Source organism: Chelonia mydas, chromosome 5 (genome assembly GCF_015237465.2).
Source record: "Chelonia mydas isolate rCheMyd1 chromosome 5, rCheMyd1.pri.v2, whole genome shotgun sequence".
Classification (NCBI taxonomy): Eukaryota; Metazoa; Chordata; order Testudines; family Cheloniidae; genus Chelonia; species Chelonia mydas.
In genome coordinates this window covers 37,415,650-37,439,724 of record NC_051245.2, presented here as the reverse complement: position 1 = coordinate 37,439,724, position 24,075 = coordinate 37,415,650, and the positions used below count along the sequence as shown (strand labels likewise).

The 24,075-nt window shown below is 42.1% G+C and overlaps 1 protein-coding gene across 1 annotated transcript in view; it reads left to right on the top strand.

The window, feature by feature from the left end:
* PDE4D (phosphodiesterase 4D) overlaps positions 1–24,075 on the top strand; it is a 1,166,661-nt gene that overhangs the window by 210,830 nt on the left and 931,756 nt on the right. The window contains exon 2 of the mRNA XM_043547759.1: positions 157–269. Coding sequence (XP_043403694.1) covers positions 157–269 — 113 coding nt within the window. The remainder of the gene's footprint in view (positions 1–156; positions 270–24,075) is intronic.

Below are 24,075 nucleotides of genomic sequence, written 5' to 3'. Positions count from 1 at the left end.
GCTACATCTTGAAAGAACCACTTTGTTAGACTATACAGATATAGATGCAGTTTTCTTTTATTGTGCCATGTGCTTCACAGTAGTAGGTGCTGTAAAATAATGCATAAACCTCAATATTAACTGAATAAATTAATAGTTCCTTTAATTTCCTTTCAGTATATCAGCCGGCAGTTGGATGGGCAGGAGTTTTGAAACCCATAGAACTCTTCAGATTTAGTAATCTCATCATGAACAAGAACACCAGTACCCTACATGTCAGGAGTAAAAGTGTAAGTGGGAGCCTTTATTTTTACCTTTCTATTTGTTTTCATATGTGTTCTCATTCCTAATGTTTTGCCATTATCTGTGTATTTTTTGTTAGCCTATGGAACAAAGTCCCTTTACTATTGTGAAAGCACCTGTGATAAGACCTCTGTTAACCTTCTCCAATTCTCGTACTTAGTGCTATCTCAATTGTACAGAGCTAAGATTATTTTGGTAGTTCTAAGAGTTCTTTTGAATAAGAACTTTTTCCAGAAAGAATTTATGTGCATTAATATTCAAAAGTATAGGAAGTTTCCTGAGCGTCCATGAAACAGTCAGCTAGTAGGGTCCCAGGAGGTGTACGGGTCAAAAAGGGAGAAAAAAAGTGTGAACTTGCAAGTAAAGTGATCTCTTCAGTACATGCATAACTTTGTGAAAAGGCAGCTGTACAGATTAGACTTGATCTGCAAATATTTATGATATGCCCAGCACTTTAGGCAGCATGGGAGTTGATAATGCTTTTTACAGCATTGTACAGTAAATACTTCTAAGTGAACAGTGATAATATGCCAATACTGTACATACGTGTTTGGATGACGAGGCATGCTTTACTTTCTCACCCTTTATTTTTTTGTTTATTTTTGGCTTTATCCCTCCTGTATCTGTCTCATAATATTCAAGACTACTAATGAAATATAGAATATCTTCTGCACCCATATCTTTTTTAAAGACTGTAACAGAACAATGGTAACATGCAGTATTTAGAGACCTCTGCATAAGTGATTTTGCCTGTCAGGGATGGAGGATAGCTGACTTTCTAATATAGTGCTTGTATTTGAGGTTTCAGAATGTGCCCTTTTCTTTAATCAGCCAAGTGCATTTAAGGGACCACCTAGTACATGGAGATGTGGAAAGGAAAGCTTTCTACACATCAGAAGTCATATCATCAGAACAAATGAAGGCAGACACATTTCCCTTGATGTTCACTCTTAAGTTTTAATTACTTTTCCCTCCTCAGATAAACAGTCTTCTCTTTCTTTCTATAATGTTGCCATTTAAATTTTAAGGGAATAAACCCAAGTGAATCTTCATAGAGGAAAGAGGCAGGAGTTTGGTAATCCTTCTGGTTAGTGTGCCGTGTCCATTCATTTCATAACCAGTTTAATGTAGCTTGTCTGGGAAGTCAACGAAACAGGCTGTTACCGCTATTGGATTGAATGAGGGCATGTGGAAATTCTAAGGCTGTGTGAAAGAACCACTATAACATTAAATCTTGAAATTTGAGGTTCTCGAACATTAGTTTAATGAGATTTGACCAAATTTTGGGGAAAGACCTGAAGAATTTCTATATCTCATGTAAATAGAACTGTTTTAGAGCAAAAGTGTGTCAGCTTTCATTCAAACTATGATCCTACTTTGGTACAAAAACATCTGTCATTTAAATTTTGGGAAAGTGACATTTTGCAAGCTTTGTGAACATTACTATTGTATTGAGACATTCACAAAACTTTTGCCCCACAGAATGGTCTCCACTATTCTTCCTATTAATGTAAAATCCTAGTACATCCTGCCATGTGAACAGTATCTAAATCCTGCCATCTTGCAGCTATTAATTTTCTTCTAACTGGGCACATGAAACACTAAGTAATGAATGAAAAGAATCAACAGAAGCTGTGACCTTTGAGAGATTATTTTAAGCAAAAATGTAGTTTGCTTGTTTTTGTTTCCGTTGCATATTGCTAGTGGAAAAATATTTTTTAAATAAAATGTCTGTTTTAACAAGAATGGCTTTGGGAAAGCATTTCATTATATTTGTTGGGTACAGTCTAAGGTTTTGTCTATCCACTGATGCTGATATCAGACTTTCCACAACTTCTACTCTTGTCAGTTTGATTGAACTGGAGTTATCAGGGTTACCCACAGGCTTCCAAATATCACTGTCAGACCAAATATTTTATTGTGTAATAAGTAGCTGCAAATGCATAATAAAAAGTGCCTCCAGTTAATTAAATGAGATTTAAGAGGAGGATTATCACCTCAGTGAGAGGGGAAAATGACATTTATCCTTTTAGGTCATTATCTTTTTAACAGAGGTAGGTTTTTGTGATTCTAGGATTTCAGCTTCATCTGTAATCTATATCTTGTTTCATTGGCTTCAGAATGTCATTGCACATACATTAGCCCATAAAGAAGAGAATCCTGTCAATGTGTGTCTGGAATATTTTTGCTTTTGCTTTTCTACCAAATGTGGAGGCAGTTAAGCATATCAAAACCTAGTTGTGAATCTAGCCTAAAGATGCTCTAAAGCTTATTTGTTTTACTACTTTGCCTGGCTTGCCTCACATCTCTCAGTCTGTAGAATAATACAGATTAGAGGTAGAAAAGACATTGATCACCTTTTCAGTCACTCTACTCATACAATATTTGAGTGATCTGTCCAAAGCAGCTTAAAATTACTCAAGTTATGGTGCTTCTGCCATTTCCCAAATTCACAGTCCATTTTGATCAATTTTATGGCCAGAGGGTTTTAAAATTGGGCAGTTTCATGTTTTCAGATGTTTACTTCTGAAATTTCATGGTGTTGTAACTGGGGGGGTCCCAACCCAAAAGGGGGTTGTGAGGGTCACAAAGCTGATATGGGGGGTTGCGGAATTGACATCCTCACTTCTGCGCTGCCTTCAGAGGTGGGCTGTGAAGTGAGTAGCTGTAGAGCTTACTGCATCTGGGGGAAATTCCAAGAAGTGGAGGTGGCTCTGATCTTCCCTGTGCTTCTGGGAAGGCCCCCCCCCCCCCCCCCAGGGCTGGGGAGGGACAGGACTTCCTTTTCCCCTGCACAGCCATTGGGAGCCTTCAGAGCTGGCAGCAACCAGGGACCTTCCTGCAGTTGGGTCTGATCTCTCTCCCCCGCCCCGAGCAGCTGTGCAGAGAAACCTCAGTACTTGCTGTAATGGGCAAATGCTGCTGCATGCTCCAATCGCATCTAGATATGTCAGCAGCAGACCGCATGTAAAGTCCTAGAAGTGCTCCAAAAGCATTTTTAACCCACAAAAAATCGCATAAAAGGAATCTTTTCTACAGTGTATCAAAATTCTGTAGAAACAATCTATCAGAATATTGCCAAACTTCACAAAATGTCTGGCTCATGCATCAAATTGTAAAGATGAATTTATTGGTGAGAGATTAGTGATAGGGACAAAAGATGCAGGAGTTGAATGACAATGCTCAGAGAGCTCCCGCAAACTCTACCAAGAGCTATAGACGTGCAAAGCTTGAGAACAAATTCACATCCAAATGCAGAGCATAAATGGAGCAGATGCAGATTATTCACCAACCAACACAAGGAAAGCTTGAAAATTCGGGGGAAAAATACACCAAAATCTGATCAAAAGCAAATGCACAAACACAATACAGAGGCGATAAACAAAATACCAAGGAAGACAGAACAGTTTGCAAACAACCTATTCACTCCAAATTAGAGAGATAAGGTGAGTGAGGTAATATCTTTTATTGGACCAACTTCTGTTGATGAAAGAGAAAAGCTTGTGAACTACACAGAGCTCTCCCACAGGTCTGGAAAAGGTATTCAGAGTGATCCAGACCTGTGGGAGAGCTCTGTGTAGCTCAAACGCTTGTCTCTCTCATTGACGGAAGTTGGCCCTGTTAGGATATAGATATTCAGGCCTGTCTGTAAAGGCCTGTACTTTAAGAATTTAGGGGTATTCTTATTACTTGGCTAGTTCTAGAGGTATAAAAGAAAGAATCAAAATCACTGTCTGCTGGTGTAAGGGCCTTCTCTTACTGTGACAGTTTGAGGCCCTGTTCTTAGGCTAAGGCCTTTGGCTAAGCAGCAGAGGCAGCCATAAGCCAGGAAGCGAACAGTCACATCCTCACATTCCAAACTAGCCACATTGAAAGAAGGTGCTATTGGGCTGTTAGGAATACAATCCTGTCCTGAATACAATCCTGTCCTGATAATTCCTATCACCTCCAAAGAAAGGGAAGTGCCTAGAAAATGTAAAAGGAAACTTAGTTTGATAGCATCCTGTCTGGCAAGAACTCACTTATCAATAGCTGGGATGTGAAATCCTCACTTCTGTATTGTTTTCCCACTTTGCTATTGTTTGTCTGTATAATCTCTGTCTGGTTCTGTGATTGTTTCTGTCTGCTGTATAATTAATTTTGCTGGGTGTAATCTAATTAAGGTGGTGGGATATAATTGGTTAGCTAATCATGTTACAATATGTTAGGATTGGTTAGTTAAATTTCAGTAGAATGATTGGTTAAGGTATAGCTACGAATATTACTATATAAATTAGGGGCAAACAGGAAGTAAGTTGGGATTCGAAAATAAGGAAAAAGGAACTTGTATTTAAGCTTGCTGGAAGTTCACCCCAATAAACATCGAATTGTTTGCACCTTCGGACTTCGGGTATTGTTGCTCTCTGTTCATGCGAGAAGGACCAGGGAAGTGGGAGAGTGAAGGAATAAGCTCTCTAACATCTTGGTGCCGGGACTTGGATACATCGCATTGGATAGGTGAGTGGCAGCCTGTAAGTCCCCCTCCCCAACAGTCCGCGCAGCTGCTTGGAGGGGGTATGGCGAACTCTCGTGATGGTAGTTGCGGGTTCTGGCAAGCTGGGGTAACGGATTTTTTGAACAAATGGATAAGGAAGAATCAGGGCCCATACCAGGTGCAGGGGTTCACCTGGGATGAGATTGAGAAGGAGATGGGAGAGGTTTTGGGAGACCCCAAGGGAAAGGAGTGTAGGAAAAAGGGAATGGTATTACAAGGTTTGTGTGCTGGGATGGCATACTGGGTAAAAAGGGAAGCTGATCTCCTCCAACACATTAAGGATTTGGAGGGGATTGTGGATCAGCAACGCATTTTAACAGAAAAATCTGTGTTAGCAGTAGAGGTAGCAGATTTGAAGGCACGGGATGCTGCACGGACAGAGGAGTCTTGTGAGGCAATCCGAAGAGAGAGGGACGAACTGCTGGGGAGAGTAGGAGACTTAGAGGAGGAATTGTATCATTGTAAACATGGGGGCAATGGACTTGGGGACCCCAAACCATCCGCCCCACTAATGGAACTGAAGGAGACACCTCCACCACCCTACCCTGAAAAAACACTGTACCCACCACTGCCAGTGGACGTTGTAAGCCGGCGATCCACAGTTACAGCCCCTGCGAGAGAGGCTACCCGGGAGGAGCTGCAGGAGGCAGGAATAGTGGCCCCGGTTGCGGGGTGGGGGGACCAGGCCCCACAAGTAGTAGAACAGGCAGAAATCCGCCCCTTGTCCCTGAAGGACCGGGAGGCAGTACTGGGTCGTTTGGGAAAGGTACCCCGGAATGATTGGGATCAGTTTGTGCTGTGGCTAGTGGAGGTGGACAGGGAGATGGAGGGTCTAACTCGTGAGGACCAGGTGATCTTATGGCGTAGTCTTTTGGGACGAGGTACCTTGGGAATCGATGTGGCAGGAGTGGCACACCCATTTCTAATCCCCGGACAGGTGGCAAAACACTTGTTTGGGGTGTACTCTCGTACTGCGGGGATGAATAAGATGAAGCGAATCCCTGGGGAAACAGGGCGGGATACACTTAATCGCATACAGGCATGGGCACGGTGCTGGGTGAATCCCCTGGATGGTCCATGGGTGTTGCCACAGGCAGGGGCACCGGGACCTGGTGGGGGTGTGGAGCAGGGTAGGGGTGTGGAATTGCTGGAGAAATGGTTGGAGCTGAGCAATCCGCAGTTCGTGGGGCATTTAAGGTTGCAGCACCCTGAACTTGCTCCCAATCAGCTACCCCAGTTTCTGGAACAGGCAGATGTGTGGAGGCAGATGCATCAGGGGGAAGAGCCAGTCCATGCTATTACTGCGGGGGAATCCCAACCAGGTGGAGAATATCAAATTTATCAGGAAATATCGCATGGTACTCCCTGGGTGCTGCCATGATTAACGATAGTGGAAAACACAGTTACCCAGCTATGTGGTTTGTTACAGAGGGTCCAAAGAATATAACCCTCTGGTCCCCTGGAGCAAATGAACCCTCTTGGGAAAATAGGGCCCCACATTTAGGGTGTGATGTTACCATATGTAACCACAATGGTACTTCCATGGAAGATAATCCCCGAGGGTGTGATTGTTATGTACATATTACATTAGGTGTAAAATCCCCTTTGGGACGCTGGGTGTACGATGAGTTAACCATTTTACAGAATGTAACCCTACAGGTGATATGGATGCCAAGTTGGAAGAATCCAAATTTAAAGTGGCCACAGCCTGGAGCCAAGAATATTCCCCGACGAGCAAATGTCTGGGAGCCATTGTGGGAGCAGGTGCAGCCAGCACTTTTTAACGTGTCCTTTCACTCTATTACATGGGTGGTACGCCCCAAGGAATGGTGGGTGGACCAAATCCATCCTAACTGTAGTATGTACATAAAAGGATTGAAACAACAATTCAATGCATGGGTGAGGGGACACACCTGGAATCGTCGTCGGAAAAGGGGATTGTGGGCAGCTAGGAACACTATGCTGGGTACATGGAATCTGGGGGACGAGTGGGTAACCAAACAATTAGTAAGCCAAAATGTGAAATTTCAACAACAAATTAATGAATTAATGGCACAGCATCTATCAGCAGTTGCCACAGGGTGGAGGACAGCAGTAGAGGTAAACCTGCAGTTAACTCATTGGGCAGGGGACCTGGTGACATGGGTAGAGGATGGCTTCAGAAGACTAACATGGGGAGAAGTGTGCGTAGGTATTCAAAATGCTCAGTTAATAATGTTAATGGATATTATGAGAGATGCTTGGTCAGAACAATGGCCTTCAGTATTAAATCGGGAGGCTAGCCCATATCTATCCACAATTGCAAAAACATACCCATCTACCTGGAAAATAACATCCCCGACCTGTGGGGAGAGTTCTTGTGTAATTGTTACTATGATACCATGGGAAGGAAATGCAAATAAGGTGGTTCCCTTGACCCCTATGGGAGTAAGTAGGGAAGGGGGAGCACGTTGGGAGCCACTAGGGAATAGGTGGGGGGGATGGAATGGGGTAAACTGGACTGTCATCACATTAAGCAGTTGTATATCCAGAGGAGGAATATGGATGTGCCCCTCTCCTATGACTGTGGAGGAGCAGGATCAATGGCCTATTGCAAAGGGGGGGCATTTAGGGGTAATGTATATGGGGTACGGTGTATTCTGTTGGGAATGTATCCAATCCTGCAATATAACACGAGGAGGCAAAATCCTTCCAGTGTATGACAAAATTATGAGCTTCTATACACTGCCACCTGGACTATGGTGCACCAATGGATCAGTGGACTTAATCGTTGTAAACAATCGAACCAGCACCTACTACCCCATACCGTACCAAGTAGTTGAATTGGTTTGGACAATACCAAATTTCACTGTGGATATTCAGTGGACACACAATATGGACAAAAGTACACAAAGATTACAAGAGCAACTTGCTGCAAGCGCCAACAGTTGGACACACTTACAATACACACTACAGGATGGCGCTGACAAAATTTTAACCTTATCAAAGGAGGAGAAGCAGTGTTTTTGGTGGTGGCCAGGATGTTGGACCATACTGCAGTGGTCAGGACTCTCGGTGTTGCTGTGGATTATCATAGCAGCTGTTGTATTGTTAATTATATGTGTGTTACATTGCATATGGAAACGATCAAGGGGGGCACAACCCCCTAGAGAACAGCCACTAATTATAACCTATAAGTAATGTAGTAAGCCCCCCCAAGTGTACTAGACAACCCGGACCCAACCTTCTCGGGCCCACTATACTGGGAAGTCTGGAACACTAATTGGAATAGGTGTAGTATGCCCGTACGAGAGAAGGTGCAGGGCATGGTACTACACAAGGGGCAGTGGGACAGATGGAGCATCGACACCTTCCACCTTGATGCCTGGCCCTATCAGGAAATGTGTCGCCATATGTCCTATGCTTTTCCAGGGATACCTGGGCAGGAGGATCCCAAAAGAAAAAGAAAAAAAAGGGGTGGAGTGTTAGGATATAGATATTCAGGCCTGTCTGTAAAGGCCTGTACTTTAAGAATTTAGGGGTATTCTTATTACTTGGCTAGTTCTAGAGGTATAAAAGAAAGAATCAAAATCACTGTCTGCTGGTGTAAGGGCCTTCTCTTACTGTGACAGTTTGAGGCCCTGTTCTTAGGCTAAGGCCTTTGGCTAAGCAGCAGAGGCAGCCATAAGCCAGGAAGCGAACAGTCACATCCTCACATTCCAAACTAGCCACATTGAAAGAAGGTGCTATTGGGCTGTTAGGAATACAATCCTGTCCTGAATACAATCCTGTCCTGATAATTCCTATCACCTCCAAAGAAAGGGAAGTGCCTAGAAAATGTAAAAGGAAACTTAGTTTGATAGCATCCTGTCTGGCAAGAACTCACTTATCAATAGCTGGGATGTGAAATCCTCACTTCTGTATTGTTTTCCCACTTTGCTATTGTTTGTCTGTATAATCTCTGTCTGGTTCTGTGATTGTTTCTGTCTGCTGTATAATTAATTTTGCTGGGTGTAATCTAATTAAGGTGGTGGGATATAATTGGTTAGCTAATCATGTTACAATATGTTAGGATTGGTTAGTTAAATTTCAGTAGAATGATTGGTTAAGGTATAGCTACGAATATTACTATATAAATTAGGGGCAAACAGGAAGTAAGTTGGGATTCGAAAATAAGGAAAAAGGAACTTGTATTTAAGCTTGCTGGAAGTTCACCCCAATAAACATCGAATTGTTTGCACCTTCGGACTTCGGGTATTGTTGCTCTCTGTTCATGCGAGAAGGACCAGGGAAGTGGGAGAGTGAAGGAATAAGCTCTCTAACAGGCCCAATAAAAGATATTACCTCACCCACCTTGTCTCTGTAATATCCTGGTACCAACACAGCTACACAACAGTGCAAATAAGTGAAAATTGTTTATCCGAATCATTTAGGGCTAGATTTTCAGTCCTTAATAGGCTATGCATGGAAGTAACAAGGAAGTAAAAGTCTCCTTTACTCTCATGCTCAATTCTACTCAGATTTTTATCTTGCAGTGACAAGGACAGCTAACCTGATGCTCCCCTCTGAGTGAGTGCTCAGAGGGTGGGAAGCCCCCTGGCTTTGCTTCCTCTGCTTACCAGCCAGAGTGGCTGGTCACAGGCACTGGAGAGAGCAAGCTGCTCCATGAAAAGGGGTAGGGTCACTTACTGTTCCCCCAGAACAAGAGGGGAAACAGAAGAGGAATTTTGACGGAGTCACAATTCAATCCCTGGGATACTCCTGGGACAATGTATCTATGTAAATTTACAATCTAGCCATAAGTAAATACTTACTTACAAAAACTGATACATTAGCAGACATGTGAACCATTCACCTACATATTTTCAATAGAGATTCATAATGAATAGCTTGACCAGCTGTAGTTTTGGATTATTTCTAGGGTGACCAGATGTCCTGTTTTTATAGGGACAGTCCCATTTTTGGGGACTTTTTCTTATATAGGCGCCTATTACCCCCTACCCCCGTCCCGTTTTTTCACAGTTGCTATCTGGTCACCCTAATATTTCCAAGTCTGATACCTCCCTCATTCTCATTCTTGAGAAATAATTGCCAGTGTTTTGGTAAATTCATTAGCTAACTTCCTTAATTGTAAGGACTAAAAATCCTGTATTAACAAGAACAGATTGCATTGCTTGTGGCCCATATGCTGTCCCTTCCCCCAACACCTAACCCCAAACACGCTGTGCAGTTTGAAAAGAATCAAATTGACAGGGAAAAATCAGTGCCTCGCTATAGCTAACTGCAGGGACAACTGAGGTGCCCCCTCCATCTTTGAAGCCACCTTTCCCCCCTTTTGTCAGTTTCGGTGAATGAGGGGCATCAGACAGATTTTAAACAGCATGCGCTCAGACCCAGAATAGCAGCTGATGCACAGGAAATGGCTGGAAAAAAAAGTGTGTTTTCCCTGAAGCATCTTTAACTACTTTTGCATGTCCTCTGACTCTTCCACAGAGGCAGCCAGGGGCTGGCAGCCTATGACCTCAATAGGAATATTGCCTGAGTAAGGATGGCAGGATTTGATGCATGGTAAATTGATATTTAAAGTCTGTGTCAACATACAGGAACAGTAGAATTTAAGTGCTTTCATTGCATTGCCATGTGTACATTGCAATTCCTGCTACAGTGAAGTTCATCTCTGCAGGGAAAAAATATATAGCAAAAGGCTTTTTAGAGGAAGTGGTTGAGATCTAGTTCAAGTTTCTTTCCTCCAACTCTGTCTTGGATCCCCTCCAATCTGTCTTCTGCCTTCTCCAAACTATGGCAATTGCTCTCACTAAGGTGTAGCCTGGGATTAATTTGGGATGCCAAGTGCACCTGTCACAAAGAACAGGTTCTTTATTCAGGCAACTGCTTAGCGTTAATTAAGAAAATGAGATTGGTGAAGCACACACAGAAACTTTGAGCTTCAGTTAACATAAATATAATTGAAATAATAGAAAAATCAGTATATATAAGAATAAGTATAGTCAAGTGGTTTCCTGCATTGTTCATACTTACAATCTTACATGGCACACACTTAAAGCCTTATGTAGACCATCCAAAACAAAGATGGAAGAAAGAGTCAGTGGAGCAAACCACAAGAGGAAGGTGCTGGGCAAGACTTCCTACCTGGTTGCCCCTTGTCACGCTCTGAGTCCCAACTAGAGATGAGTGTAACCACCTCTTTTTTCATTTCACCCATATATGTCCATGACCACATATGATTGAGTCTCAACCCTCTATTCATATTTGATATTCCAGGAGACCAATTTTAGGGTTCCAGTTGTCTGTATGTGGTATTCTGGTTGACCATAATTACACTTCTGACAGTTAACCCAACTGTTCATGTCAGTCCCTTTCCCAATAGCTTTGATATGTCAGTGTGCTTATCTCTTATTGCAAAAAGACCTTAAGATGCTACTCTGTTTGTGGTTTATCTGTTAGTAGAGCAATACATAATATAAATATCATAGGATACCTATTGCCAAATTTTATAACCTTCAGTCAAGCCCATAATACTCAGGCTAGCTTAAACCAACTGCCAACTTCTACAGGGCCTCACTCAAAACACTTAACGCCTAATGCTTATTACCTGTAGCCAAGCCTACTTTACTACATGTATTTTGGTTCTGCTGCTTCTTGTTATAGCTTCAATAACTTCAATTATTATTTCTATAAGCATGCTTAACAGATTATATTTTACCCAAAGCTATATACCCTCTAAGATCAGGTCAGGGTCAACAAAGGTAATCAACTATCTTTTCCTGGATGAATATCAGGACCTATTCTCCATTCTTTTGATCTTTGATCTCTAATATTTTTGATGCTGTCAATCACACACTCTTTCTTGAAAGCTTCTCCTCTTATGGCTTTCATGACTCCATCTCCTGGTTCAGCTACTACCTGTCATTGTTCCTTCAACATATGTTTGTAGGTCTTCTTCCTTCCCTATCCATGTCTCCATGTGATTCCCACATTACCTCATCTTTTACCCCCTCCATCCTTTTTCACCAATTCATGTAGCTATAACTACCATCTTTACATTGGTGACCCTCAGATCTGCCCTTATGCCTTTGTCTCATTTCAGCCTCTCTCTCTGATGTTCTGCCCTGTATACCTCACTGCCAATGTACATTTAACTTGGCCAAAACTGAGTTCCTGGTCTTTCCTCCAAAACCGTCTTCATTCCACTCACCTTCTCTGTCATGGATGACATCATTGTTATATTCCTTGTTGTTTGTTTTTCATTACAATAGTGTCTAGAGGACCTAATTGAAATTGGGGATACCATTACAGTAGGCCCTGTACAAACACGTTAGGAGACTGGCCTTGCCCAATAGGTCAGTGGCAGAGCTAGGAATAGAAACAGAATCTCCTGACCACTAGATCTCATTGTCATCCCCACCAGTCTAACAGTTATCCTTTTTCTTTCTGTCCAGATAGCCAAAACCATCATCAAAATCTCCCATCTTGATTATTGGAACCCTTCTCTAGCTTCTTTGACACAAGTATCATTCCACTCTAAACCATTCAAATTCCACAGTCTCCCTTGCCTATTGCTTTGACTATATCATTGCTCAAAAGAACCTTGTCCTAACTCCCCTGTTTCATTACATCAGGTTTAAGCCGGTGGTCTTCACTTCCCTGACCTTTCTCATCACTGTCCCTTCTACTTTTCCACTCTTGTCAATTACTGCAACAACCTGCTAGTCTTGTCAATCCATTAGTCAGCCAGCCTCTTCACACAATCTTCCATGCTTTTCCTCACATATGAGACACCCTCCCTGAAGTAATCCATATGGTGCCTGTGCTCCCTATCTTGCTCTTCCTTTAAATCCTTCTTTGAGACCAACATTTCATTTGACACCCATAAGAAACTGGCTGACACACATTGACTACAGTGAGGAGTGTATGGCATGTGCTTGATTTGCAGTAGTTGGGTGTGGGGAGTAAATGAAGTTGTTAAACTTGCTTGCATCCCTCTCCCCCACCATCATATGTCACTTGTCATTTTAAATTGTAATCATGGAATCATACAAGTGTAGGACTGGAAGGGACACTGAGAGGTCTTCTAGTCCAGTCCCCTGAATTCAAAGCAGGACTAAGTAGTATTTAAACCATCCCTGACAGGTGTTTGTCTAACGTGCTCTTAAAAATCTCCAAAGACAGAGATTCCACAACCTCCTAGGCAATTTATTTCAGTGCTCAATTACCCTGACAGTTAGGAAGACTTTCCTAATGTCCAACCTAAACCGCCCTTGCTGCAATTTAAGTCCCTCGCTTCAGTGGTTAAGAACAGTTTTTCTCCCTCCTCCTTGTAACAACCTTTTATGTACTTGAAAAGTGTTATCATTCCCTCCCCCCTCAGTCTTCTCTTCTCCAGACTTAATAAATCCCATTTTTTCAATCTTCCCTCATAGGTCATGTTTTTTAGACCTTTAATCATTTTTGTTGCTCTTCTCTGGACTTTTTTCAATTTATCTACATCTTTCATGAAATGTGGCACTCAGAACTAGACACAATACTCCAGTTGACTCCTAATCAGTGCAGAGTAGAGTGGACAAATTACTTCTCTTGTCTTGCTTACAGCGTTCTTTCTAATACACCTCAGAATGCTGTTTGCGCTCGCTCATTCTCTCTCGTGCGTGCTCTCTCTCTCTTTTTTTTTTTAACAACAGTGTTGCACTCTTGACTCGTATTGAGCTTGTAATCCACTCTGACCCCCAGATCCCCTTCTGCAGTACTCCTTCTAAGGCAGTCGTTTCCTATTTTGTATGTGTGCAACTGATTGTTCCTTCCTAAGTGAAGTACTTTGCATTTGTCCTTATTGTCCTACCCTCCAAAGCACTTGCAACCCCTCCCAGCTTGGTATTGTCCACAAATTTATAAGTGTACTCTCTGTGCCATTATCTAAATCATTGATGAAGATATTGAACAGAACCAGACCCAGGACTGATCCATTCAGGAGCCCACTTGATATGCCCTTCCAGCTTGACTGTGAACCACTGATAACTACTCTTTGGGAATGGTTTTCCAACTAGTTATGCCCCCACCTTATAAGAGCTCCATTTAGGGCAATCTCTTCAAGGCAAGGGATATGTTTTATAGATTGTGCAATGGCTAGGTCAATGGCCTCTGAGCCTAATAAGATTCTCAGCATTATTGCAATATATACGTTAGTCGCCTTCGGTAGACAGCTCTGTCAGTCTCCTTGATTCAGGATGTAGTCTAATGGGCCACACTTACTCCTCTGAGTCAGCAGTAATTAAGTGGCAGCTCCCGGCAGAATTTCAATACCTGCTAATAGCGTGGCCACTGGAGGATCTTGTTACAAGTGGACGTATTTAATTCATAACAATGGGATATTGAGACTTAAGTGCTAAATTGTGGCTTTAGTCCATACTCTGGTTAGGCAACCTCTTCACTCAAAAATTTAATCATGTTCAAATTCTATTTTAGGTAACTGAATTAGCTATTGTGATAGTGACTAGTCAGTGGGGATGAGGGTTAGCATTGTCACCAAACATTGTGTGTGTAAACCTGGCTGAATTGTGTAGTGAAGCTAAGCCCATAGAAAGGAGGTGAGGCAGTGTTGTGTGCATGCCTTAATTACGGTGCAACCTAAACTCTGGTGTCTGTGGTAGAGCCCTGGCTCTGCCCCACCCGCAGTTGTCCCCTATGGGATTTCTAGTATTGCTCTCCAGTGTTGCAGCCTGATGGTTCTTGGACGCTGGGAGTGTACAGACAGCGTTTGTCCTGACCACTTTGCACAATGGGATGAAAATAGAATATGTCCGTTTATGTCTTGATGCCTCCTCTCCACCCTCTGTGCTTCAATGCAGGACTAGACACAAGCTGTCCTAAAACTTTCATATGAAAAGTAAATATTCTCTACAATTAGCTTTTAATGTTGAGCTGACAGACGTGCAGATCACACGTCTGCACTGGCTAAAAACCATATTAAATGCCCCCAAAAATTGTTAACACAAATTCAAGGTTGCCCAGTAATGTCTTGTGCCATTACATAATGTAGAGAGTGGCTAAACTTAAATCTCCGAAAACTCTGACATTGTGTTTGAGTTAGGCAGTGTTTTGGACTGCACTGTTGGAAATGAAGAGTTCTAGCCACGCAAATGTAAACCTTGGAAACCAGGAAATACAGAGATTATAAAGTACATGCCTCTCTACAACACAGCCTTAACTGTTCCCTGTGCAGCTGTTAATACCAATAGGAATGGTCAAGTGAAGATGGTGCAAACATTAACAAATTACCAAGGGAAGTGATGGATTATCCATCTCTTGATGTCTTCAAATTAAGACTGAATGCCTTTCTGGAAGATGCACCTTAGTCAAACACGTGTTGTTAGGCTCAATACAGGCATAACTAGTTGAAATTCTATAGCCTGTATGATATAGGTGGTCAGACAACATAATATAATGATCTCTTCTGGCTTTAAAATCCATGAATCTATAATTAGATATGAGGAAGGAGCACAAGAATGTGCCATTGTTTGTGCTGTGTTCCAGAGATTTGAATTGCGATGTTCACCTACATACACTCCAGCTGTGTTAGATGTAGCTGCATTGAATGGCAGAGGGATTAGTTGGAGCAGCTTGGCAGAGCTGTGACTATGATATGAGGAGAGGTGCACGAGGGATGTGAGGGATTAAATATACCTCATTCAGACTGAATTTTGTAATCTGTTTCGGTAGAGGTGTGCAAGATTGTTGTTTTGCCATGGGGATTGTCAGCAACTTGGTAGCATCCATGACTGTGATCTCCAGGGCACAGTAAGAGGTAAGTGAGGGCAATATCTCAGAAGGAATCCTCAGGGCATGGTTGAAGGGGTGGTAACGGTTAGCAAGTCTGGGATGAGTTGTGTGGAGATGGCTCAGTATTTGAGTGTAGGCTGCTCTTGTTTGCAATGCCTAAACCCAAGTTCTGCCTCATCAAAGAGAAGGTGTTAGACTTAGTTCTACAGTGCCTGTGTGTTCTGTTCCCAAAGTGCCCTGTATTATCTGTAAAGGGAGAATGCTAGTGTGTGCTGTTGGTGTGCTGGGGTGTCATTCAGTGAGGACGTGATATCCTCTACCCCATAAGACAGACTGTACCCCATGTTTACCAATTTTATATGGTTACGATATGTTTTGTATAAAGTATGCCTTGTGAGGTATCATTTGAAAACTCATAATTAACTGAACATCATTGTCCTGTTAAAATGTGTGTATCAACATTGTATATGGAGCTATGAGATATTGCTGTATGTGTATCACTGAAATATGCTGTAGTTCTGGGTAGTGCCCTCAGACCATTTTCTCAAAGGCACACTTGCATGCCAGCAAGGTGCTAAAGAGGCATTGCCCACAGTAACTCCTCACTTAATGTTGTAGTTATGTTCCTGAAAAATGCGACTTTAAGCAGAACGATGTTAAGCGAATCCAATTTCCCCATAAGAATTAATGTAAATGGGGGGGTTAGGTTCCAGGGAAATTTTTTTCACCAGACAAAAGACTACATAGACACAAAAACACACACAATATAAGTTTTAAACAAACAATTTAATACTGGTACACAGCAATAATGATTGTGAAGCTTGGTTGAGGTAGTGAAGTCAGAGGGTGGGATATTTCCCAGGGAATGCCTTACTGCTAAATGATGAACTAGCAATTGGCTGAGCCCTCAAGGGTTAACTCGTTGTTAATGTAGCCTCACACTCTACAAGGCAGCACGAATGGAGGGAGGGGAGACAGCATGGCAAACAGAGACACACACACAGTGTGTGTGTGAGAGAGATGCACATTTCCCCTTTAAGTACGCTGACCCCACTCTTAAATACACTGCCTTGTTATGTAGCTCAGCAAGCTCAGACCGCAGCTGCTGCCAGGAAGCTTCTTCCCTTCTGAGCACTGTCGTATGTCCCCCTGTTCTATGGAAGATGGGGTAAGCAGGGTGCAGGAGCAGGGGGAGGGGGACATCCTGACATTAGCACCCCTCTCCCCCCCCTCCCCTCGCACAGCAAGCAGGAGGCTCAGAAAGCAGCTCCAAGGCAGAGGGCAGGAGCAGCACATGGCAGTGGGGGGAGGGACAGCTGAACTGCCGGCAATTGGTAGCCTGCTGAGTGGTTGCCACTGCATAGGGAACTTAGGGGAGCGGGGAGCTGATGGGGGGCTGCCAGTCCACCCTGGTTCCAAGCCCCCACCAGCTAGCTGCAATGGGCTAGTCTTCCTGCAAGCAGTGGACAAAGCAGGTGGCTGCAAAACGATGTTAGAAGGGAGCATTGCACAACTTTAAACGAGCATATTCTCTAATTGATCAGCAATGTAACAATGAAACAAGGTTAACCGTGATGACTTTAAGTGAGGAGTTACTGTACTTAATTGGACATTCACCAGCAGGGGGGAAAGGTATAAACAAAGTATTTACAATTCACCTGAAAGACAGCTTTCAGGGCATGTAGATACTGGGACTGCTGACCCCGTGACCCAGCAAAGACTTTTACAGTACAAAGGGTCAAAATATAAGACGGAGCTGGGGAAAGGCCTCTGGCCACCTTTCCACTTCCCATGATATCAACAAATACTGACCTAAGAGTAGTGGTCCCAGCCTGGAAAAGAAGCAGCCTGTGAAATATATTGCAGTTAATGGTGAGACAACCTATTTCACTTTTAGAACTATTAGCCTTGGTAAAATTTAGAAATTATATTGCTGTTTTATCTTTTTATTTCTTTTGTAATCAATTCTGACTTTGATGCCTTATCACTTGTAAATCACTTAAAATCTATCTTTCTTTAGTTAATAAACTTGTTCGTTGTTTTATCTAAACCAGTGTATTTGGATTGAAGAGTTTGGGAAGTTTCCACTTGAAGCAATAAGGGTGATGTATATTCATTACCCTTTTTTGGAATGATGGACTAATTATTGAGCTTGTATAATCCAGTGGGCTACTGAACGGTGCAAGACGCACACCTCTGGAGGGCAATGCTGGGACTGAGGATATGTGGGTGTTGCCTTGTATCTATTCATGGATGGCCAGGCATAACGTTCATGTACTCCACTGGGAGTGACTTTGCCTGCTGGTGGCTGTGAGTAAACAGTGCCTGGAGGGCTTTGCTGTTCAGTAGCCAAGGAGTGTAAAAGGCACCCCAGGTTTGCAGAGAAAAGGGGACAGAGCAGTTCAGATTGCACCCTAAAGAATGTCACAAAGGGGCAGTTAAGGGTGTGTGGTGGGGATGGTGTGTACTTAATTTCATATTTTCTGATTTTCAGAGGTTTAAGTTTAGCTACTCTCCACATTCTGGAAGGCTACTAGGCATCACTGTGCAACCTTAACTCATTTGTAATGTTTTGGGGCATTTTAATTGCCTTAGTGTGTGTGTGGGTGTGTTAAATAGTTAAATAAATAATAAACCTTAGTGTGTGTGGGTGAGTTAAATAAATTCTCATCACCCCTAGGTATCACAACCCAGCTCTCCCTCTCCACTACCTCTGGCTCCTTGGCAATGATTATGCTGGCTAGTCCTTGGTTAGTCCCTTCACTGCCCATACATCATCTCCCTGTCTCCCATCTCTCTCCCTGTTCAGCACAATCTGGTTCTTCCTCATCCACAGGGGGAGATGGGTGTTGGCATAGACCCTCAGGTTGAATGGGTCTATCTTAGACCACCCGCAATCTAGTTTCTCACCCTTGCATTCCATTGAAACTGCTCTCAACAAAAGACTCTGTAGCCAAAACTCAAAAGCAGTACTGCATCCTCATCTTCCTTGATCTGTCAGCTGCCTTTGACACAGTCAACCACTTTCTTCTCCTTAGCTTCTATGACTCTGTCCTCTCCTAATTCTCCTCCTACCTCTTCTCTAATCACTCCTGCAGCATGTCTTTTGGAGAATCCTCCTTATCTCCCCTCCAGTGTTCTGGCCCAGATCCCCTTCTCTTTTCCCTCTACACCTTATATAGGGTAACGTCCTCCACAAACACAAGTTCAGTTACCACCCCCATGCAGATGACTCACAGCTCTACCTCTCCAATCCAGACCCTCTCTCCTTTTGTCCAAGCTAAAATCTCTGCATCTCTCTGACATCCCTTCATGGATGTCTAGCTAGGGTGACCATACATCCTGTTTTGGCTGGGATGGTCCCTTTTTTAAGCTCTATCCCTATTGTCCTGACTTTTTTCTCCAAAAGGAGGCATTTGTCCCATTTGCTTTTGCAGACTTGGTTAGCTGGCAAACAGGACAAATGACCACTTTTGTCAAAAAACTTACACTCACTTTTTACAGTTGAGCTCACAAATAGAGTAAATGTTTAGGTCCAATTATCACAATAGCAGGGAGATATTTTGAAAGAGGGACAAAAGGGAATGTGGGGAGGTTTGTGGGGCAGAGTTAAAGCCCTTTCGTTTCTGCCCACCTTCTCCTCCACTGCTGTTCTGGCATCCTTTTTCCCACTAGAAGGAGCACGGGGCAGAATGGTGAGCCTGGAGCCCCTCTCTGCTGCTGGAGGCAGCATGGGAAAAGTGGGAAGTTCTGGCTTCTTTTCCCTGAATAGGGAGCAGTGGAAGGAAAGGGAGCCATGGAACTCTCTCCCTTGGCCTGATGGAGTAGCCATAGTAGAGAATTGTGGGGGAAGGGCACAAATAATTCCACTTCCCTTCTCCACAAAATGTCTTCAGATTGGAAGGTGTCCTTATGGTTCGGTTTTGTCAGCGATTCTGGGCTCTGAGATTACCAAGATCCCTTGGAGGATGATCCATTATTTGTCAAAGGATCATATCAAAACTACTTTTTTTGGAAACAGTTAATCAAAGCTTTAGTCATTGAACTGGGTTTTCAAGGACAGAGTTTGAACGATCCCATATACTAACAAGGGTCGTTGTCTAGAGGTGTGCTGGTTCCTTAGTAGCTGTGCCAGAGCTCAGCCTTAAGGATGACACATGCATAGATTCCAAAGCCTGAAGGGACCCTTAGGATTATCGAGTTTGATCTCCTGTATAACACAGGCTGTAGCACTTCCTCAAAATAATTCCTAGAACATAGCTTTCAGAAAAATGTCCCCTCTGGCTTTAAAAATTGTCAGTGACAGAGAATCTACCATGACTCTTGGTAAATTGTTCCAATAGTTAATAAGCCTCGCTGTCAAAAAATTACACCTTATTTCCAGTCTGAATTTGTCTAGATTTGACTTCCAGACATTGGATCATGTTATACCTTTAGCTGCTAGATTAAATAACAAGTATGTGTTTTTAAGTGGAACGGTCAAAAGTCTTTATTTTATGTATGGGTTGGGACAACGAGAACAGATATATAATGTTCTGAATCAGGGAACCATTGTTAAGGAGTTACAATTTTTTTAGGCCTCTTTTAGGAAGCTGGGCTTCAGAAGACAGTCCCACTGGAATTTTCTGGCCCACTTTTGTACCCAAAAGCTAGTTAATCAAAGAGTTCGGTATTGGTGCTGTGCTGCTTTGTCAGAAATTCCTCATAGATTCATAAAGTACTTACGGAAAAGAGCTAGATGAATCATTCAAAACTAATTATGCAACAACTTTCATTTCTCTTTGTGTTAGTGAATTGTCTGTAAATAAATTATGATTTTTTTAAACTTATTTGGTCAAAAATAACTGCCCAATCATTTCTTGGAACAATTCTTCATCTGTAGCTGGTTTGTGGAATATACAAAATTCAAGCTGTTCCAATTGGACATCTGGGTCACATGATACTTGTTCTCTTGTTGAAAGAGTGACTGAGGATGAGAGGAAGGATGGTTCAGAAATTGGGGTCCTAGCCTGGGCCATGGGAGACACAGGCTCAATTCCTCCTCCACCACAGACATCCTGTATAACCCTTGTCAAGTTCCTTCGTGCCTCTGCACCTCAGTTCTCCCCATGTGTAAAATGAGGATAATAATACTTTTCTGTTTCACAGAGGGATTGTGAGGATAAATTCATTAAAGATTGTAAGGAGTTCAACTACTATGGGCCATATAAAATCATAGTTTGAATGTGTACTTGTTTACAATTTCATTTCCTTGGAAATATTTTCTAATGTTATCTCAAAAGTTGATGTTTCTGTAAATGTTCTCAGCAAATTCAATCATTCATGGAATGCAAACAAATATGAGTTTTTAGATTTAAATAGGAATTATTTGTATCCTGTGGCAGGTAAGTAGGGCCCCTGAAAACATAGATGGTTAGCCCCATTAGATCTGTTGGATCTGGAAAAAATGAACAGGAATTTGTCTGTTCTTCCATTTCTGTCCATCAATATAGCTTTTCAGACATTTTTGTGATTTTTTTTTAATCCAGGACAATGTAATGTGGTCTCTCTGTTTCCCCCTTTCGGTGATAAATGTTTGATATGGTATTTTTTTGGTTGGCATAAAGGTGCTCTCTTGTAAATGTGTGGAAAACTTCAAATGTATGGATGGAAAAATGTATGTGCCTAAAGTGCATAATTATCTGACTGTTCAAGTACAAGTCATGAGGCTCCCTGAACATGCAAGCGTATGTGTTAACCAAAGTGTGCTTGCATGTATTCATGTACTGGTGTGCCTGTGTTGAGTAGGCCTATTTTTTGCACATCTGACACTGTTTATGCTGTTCTTTGAGGGCAAAAATTAGAGTGAGTCATGCAACTCAAACTCATACAGCCCACCAGCCAGTGTGGGATTTTTTCCCCTTAGCATAACTATATCGACGTTCTACCCTTCCCATCCACCCTCTGAGTGTTTGTCTATTTCTCTAAATTGTGAGCTTCTCTGGACTGGGCAGGGACAGTAGAGCTTGGACTTTAGATCCTGTCTGCATGGCTGAAAGGTTCTTTTACATCAGATGTCTACCCACCTTGTGGGAAGAGTGAACACAGTCATCTGTAGTAGATATACTGTTTGCCACAAAGTATTGAGTCAAAGCCTTCACAAAGCTGCTGTCTGATGAGGGTAAGCACTGACTCCTCTTGCTGTTTCTCAATTACATCCTCAAGTGGTACTGTATCTTAGTTACTTGTAAACAGACCTGAACTGAGATAAAGGAGACATAACAGCAGTATCAATTACTCACACGTATAGCCACTTTTACTATCACCTTTCTCTCATTCTGTGTCTTTTGGAAGTTACTTCTGACTGATGAAAACCCTGATGTAGTAAAATTATATAGACATAACTTGCTGGAATTTCTCAGTTCTTGTACTTCCTGCAGATAGAGTCAAACTCTGTTTTGTACCTTTCAAATAAAGTACTTAGCATGTTAGAAAGGAAAAGTATGAACGTCAATATTTACCAAAAGAAACTGAGTATTTTGGAAACCTTTTGAACATACCTTTCTTAACCTCTAATATTTAATGAGACTCTAATCATTCAGCCATAACTGTTTACTAACTCTTACCTAATGGAACGGTTTTGTTTATGTTTTCTGAAATGTCCCCTACTTCTGTGGTTGCTCAATAATTTGTGGAAAGATACAGCTCCATGTAATCATTTAGGCTTCCCTAATCATGCTATGGTTTTTACTCAGATCAGAGTTGTTGCTATTTTGCAAACATCAGTTATTTTCAAAAGCATATCCTGCAGATAGCTATAAGCATAAGAATCCTGATCAACTACTTGTAGCCTCTGCAGCAGTCAGAAGAAGTGAAATTCCTCCTTTCCCTGCTTCTCTTAGTCTTCCTATTGGCAACTTTCTCTGACATCTGTATCATCCCTCTTCTTTGTTATATTAAACAATATGCAATGTGATTAGAGCTTAGTTGGGAATTTTCCATCTCAATAATTTTTCAGCAAAAGAGGGTGATTTTTTTTTGCCTTTTGTTTTTTAACTGCTGAAAAATTGAAACTTTATCCTACCACCACACACACATGTGCATGCATGCGCGCGCCCCACGTGAGTTTCCATCCGGAAAAATGAAATGATAGCTCTGTGACTACCCACCAGGGAGATGCATGTCAATTTCGCTTTCTGGCTTCAAGGGAAATAAAACACTTCATGACCAGAAGTTGGCAAGCCAAAAAATTCAGTATTGTTTTTCATGAAACAGAATTTTTCAGGAAATCTCTTCTCACAAAAAACTTACTTTTTGTACTGTTGTGGCATGGAAAATTTACAAAGAACACAATTTTTAATTTGTTATTTATCTTTGGTGGGAATGGATTTCCATTTTCAGATCTAAATGTTATGTTCCTGAGTGAGTTGACAGCAGCAGGGATTGAACCTATAACCTCTGAAGCTTACGCAATATGTAGCAGACTCTTCAACCTCTGTGGGTATGTTTATGCTGCAATTAAACACCCGTGGCTGTCCTGGGTCTGCTGACTCAGACTTGTGGTGTTCTGGTTCTGTTTATTTGTGGTGCAGACGTTCGGCTTCAGGCTGGAGCCTGACTCCCCTCGTGGAATCTCAGAGCCCAGGCTCCAGCCTGAGCCTGAACATCTACACTACAATTACAAGCCTCCTACACTATAAGCCCCCTAGCCAGAGCCCCACAAGTCTGAGCCAGCTGGCCCAGGCCAGCCGTGAGTGCTTAATTACACTGCAGACATACTGGATATAGCCCACTAGAGGGAGAAAGAATGCCCCACTAGGGAAGTGCGGGTTACATATAGTTCTTGACAAAAGCTGTATGCCTTATTTTAACCCAATTAACAAGACTCAATGTACAAATCGTGGTTAGATATCTGTATTAAAATTAAGAATGGTTTTGTCTTCTCCCATTCAATTTTATTTAAATATATAAAAAAGTGTGTGTAAGGAAAGGGACTTTTGGTATCCAGAACGACATTTTGGATGTAACTCCAGCTGAAGATCATCTTTTATTTCTATAAGTATCATATATATAATTTTGGGAAAGAAAATTAGAACATGAGACGTGCTGATTAACTAGTGCTGAATGTAAATGGGATGACCTGGGTCATCATAGGCCTGTCAGTCTGACATCGGTCCTGGGCAGGATAATGGAGCAGCTGACACAGGACTTGATTATGAAGAATTAAAGGAAGGTAGTATAATTAATGCCAATCAACATGGGTCTATGAAAAATAGATACTATCAAACTCACTTGGTATTTTTTTTTATGAGATTTCAAGTTTGGTTGATTAAAGTTATAGTGTTGATGTAGTATACTTAGACTTCTCTAAGAAATTTTACTTGGTACTGGTCAACATTTTGATTATAAAAACTAGAAAGATTATCATGGCACACATTAAATAGATTAAAAACTAGCTAACTGATCTCAATGTAATTGTAAATAGGGAATCATCACTGAGTTGGAGT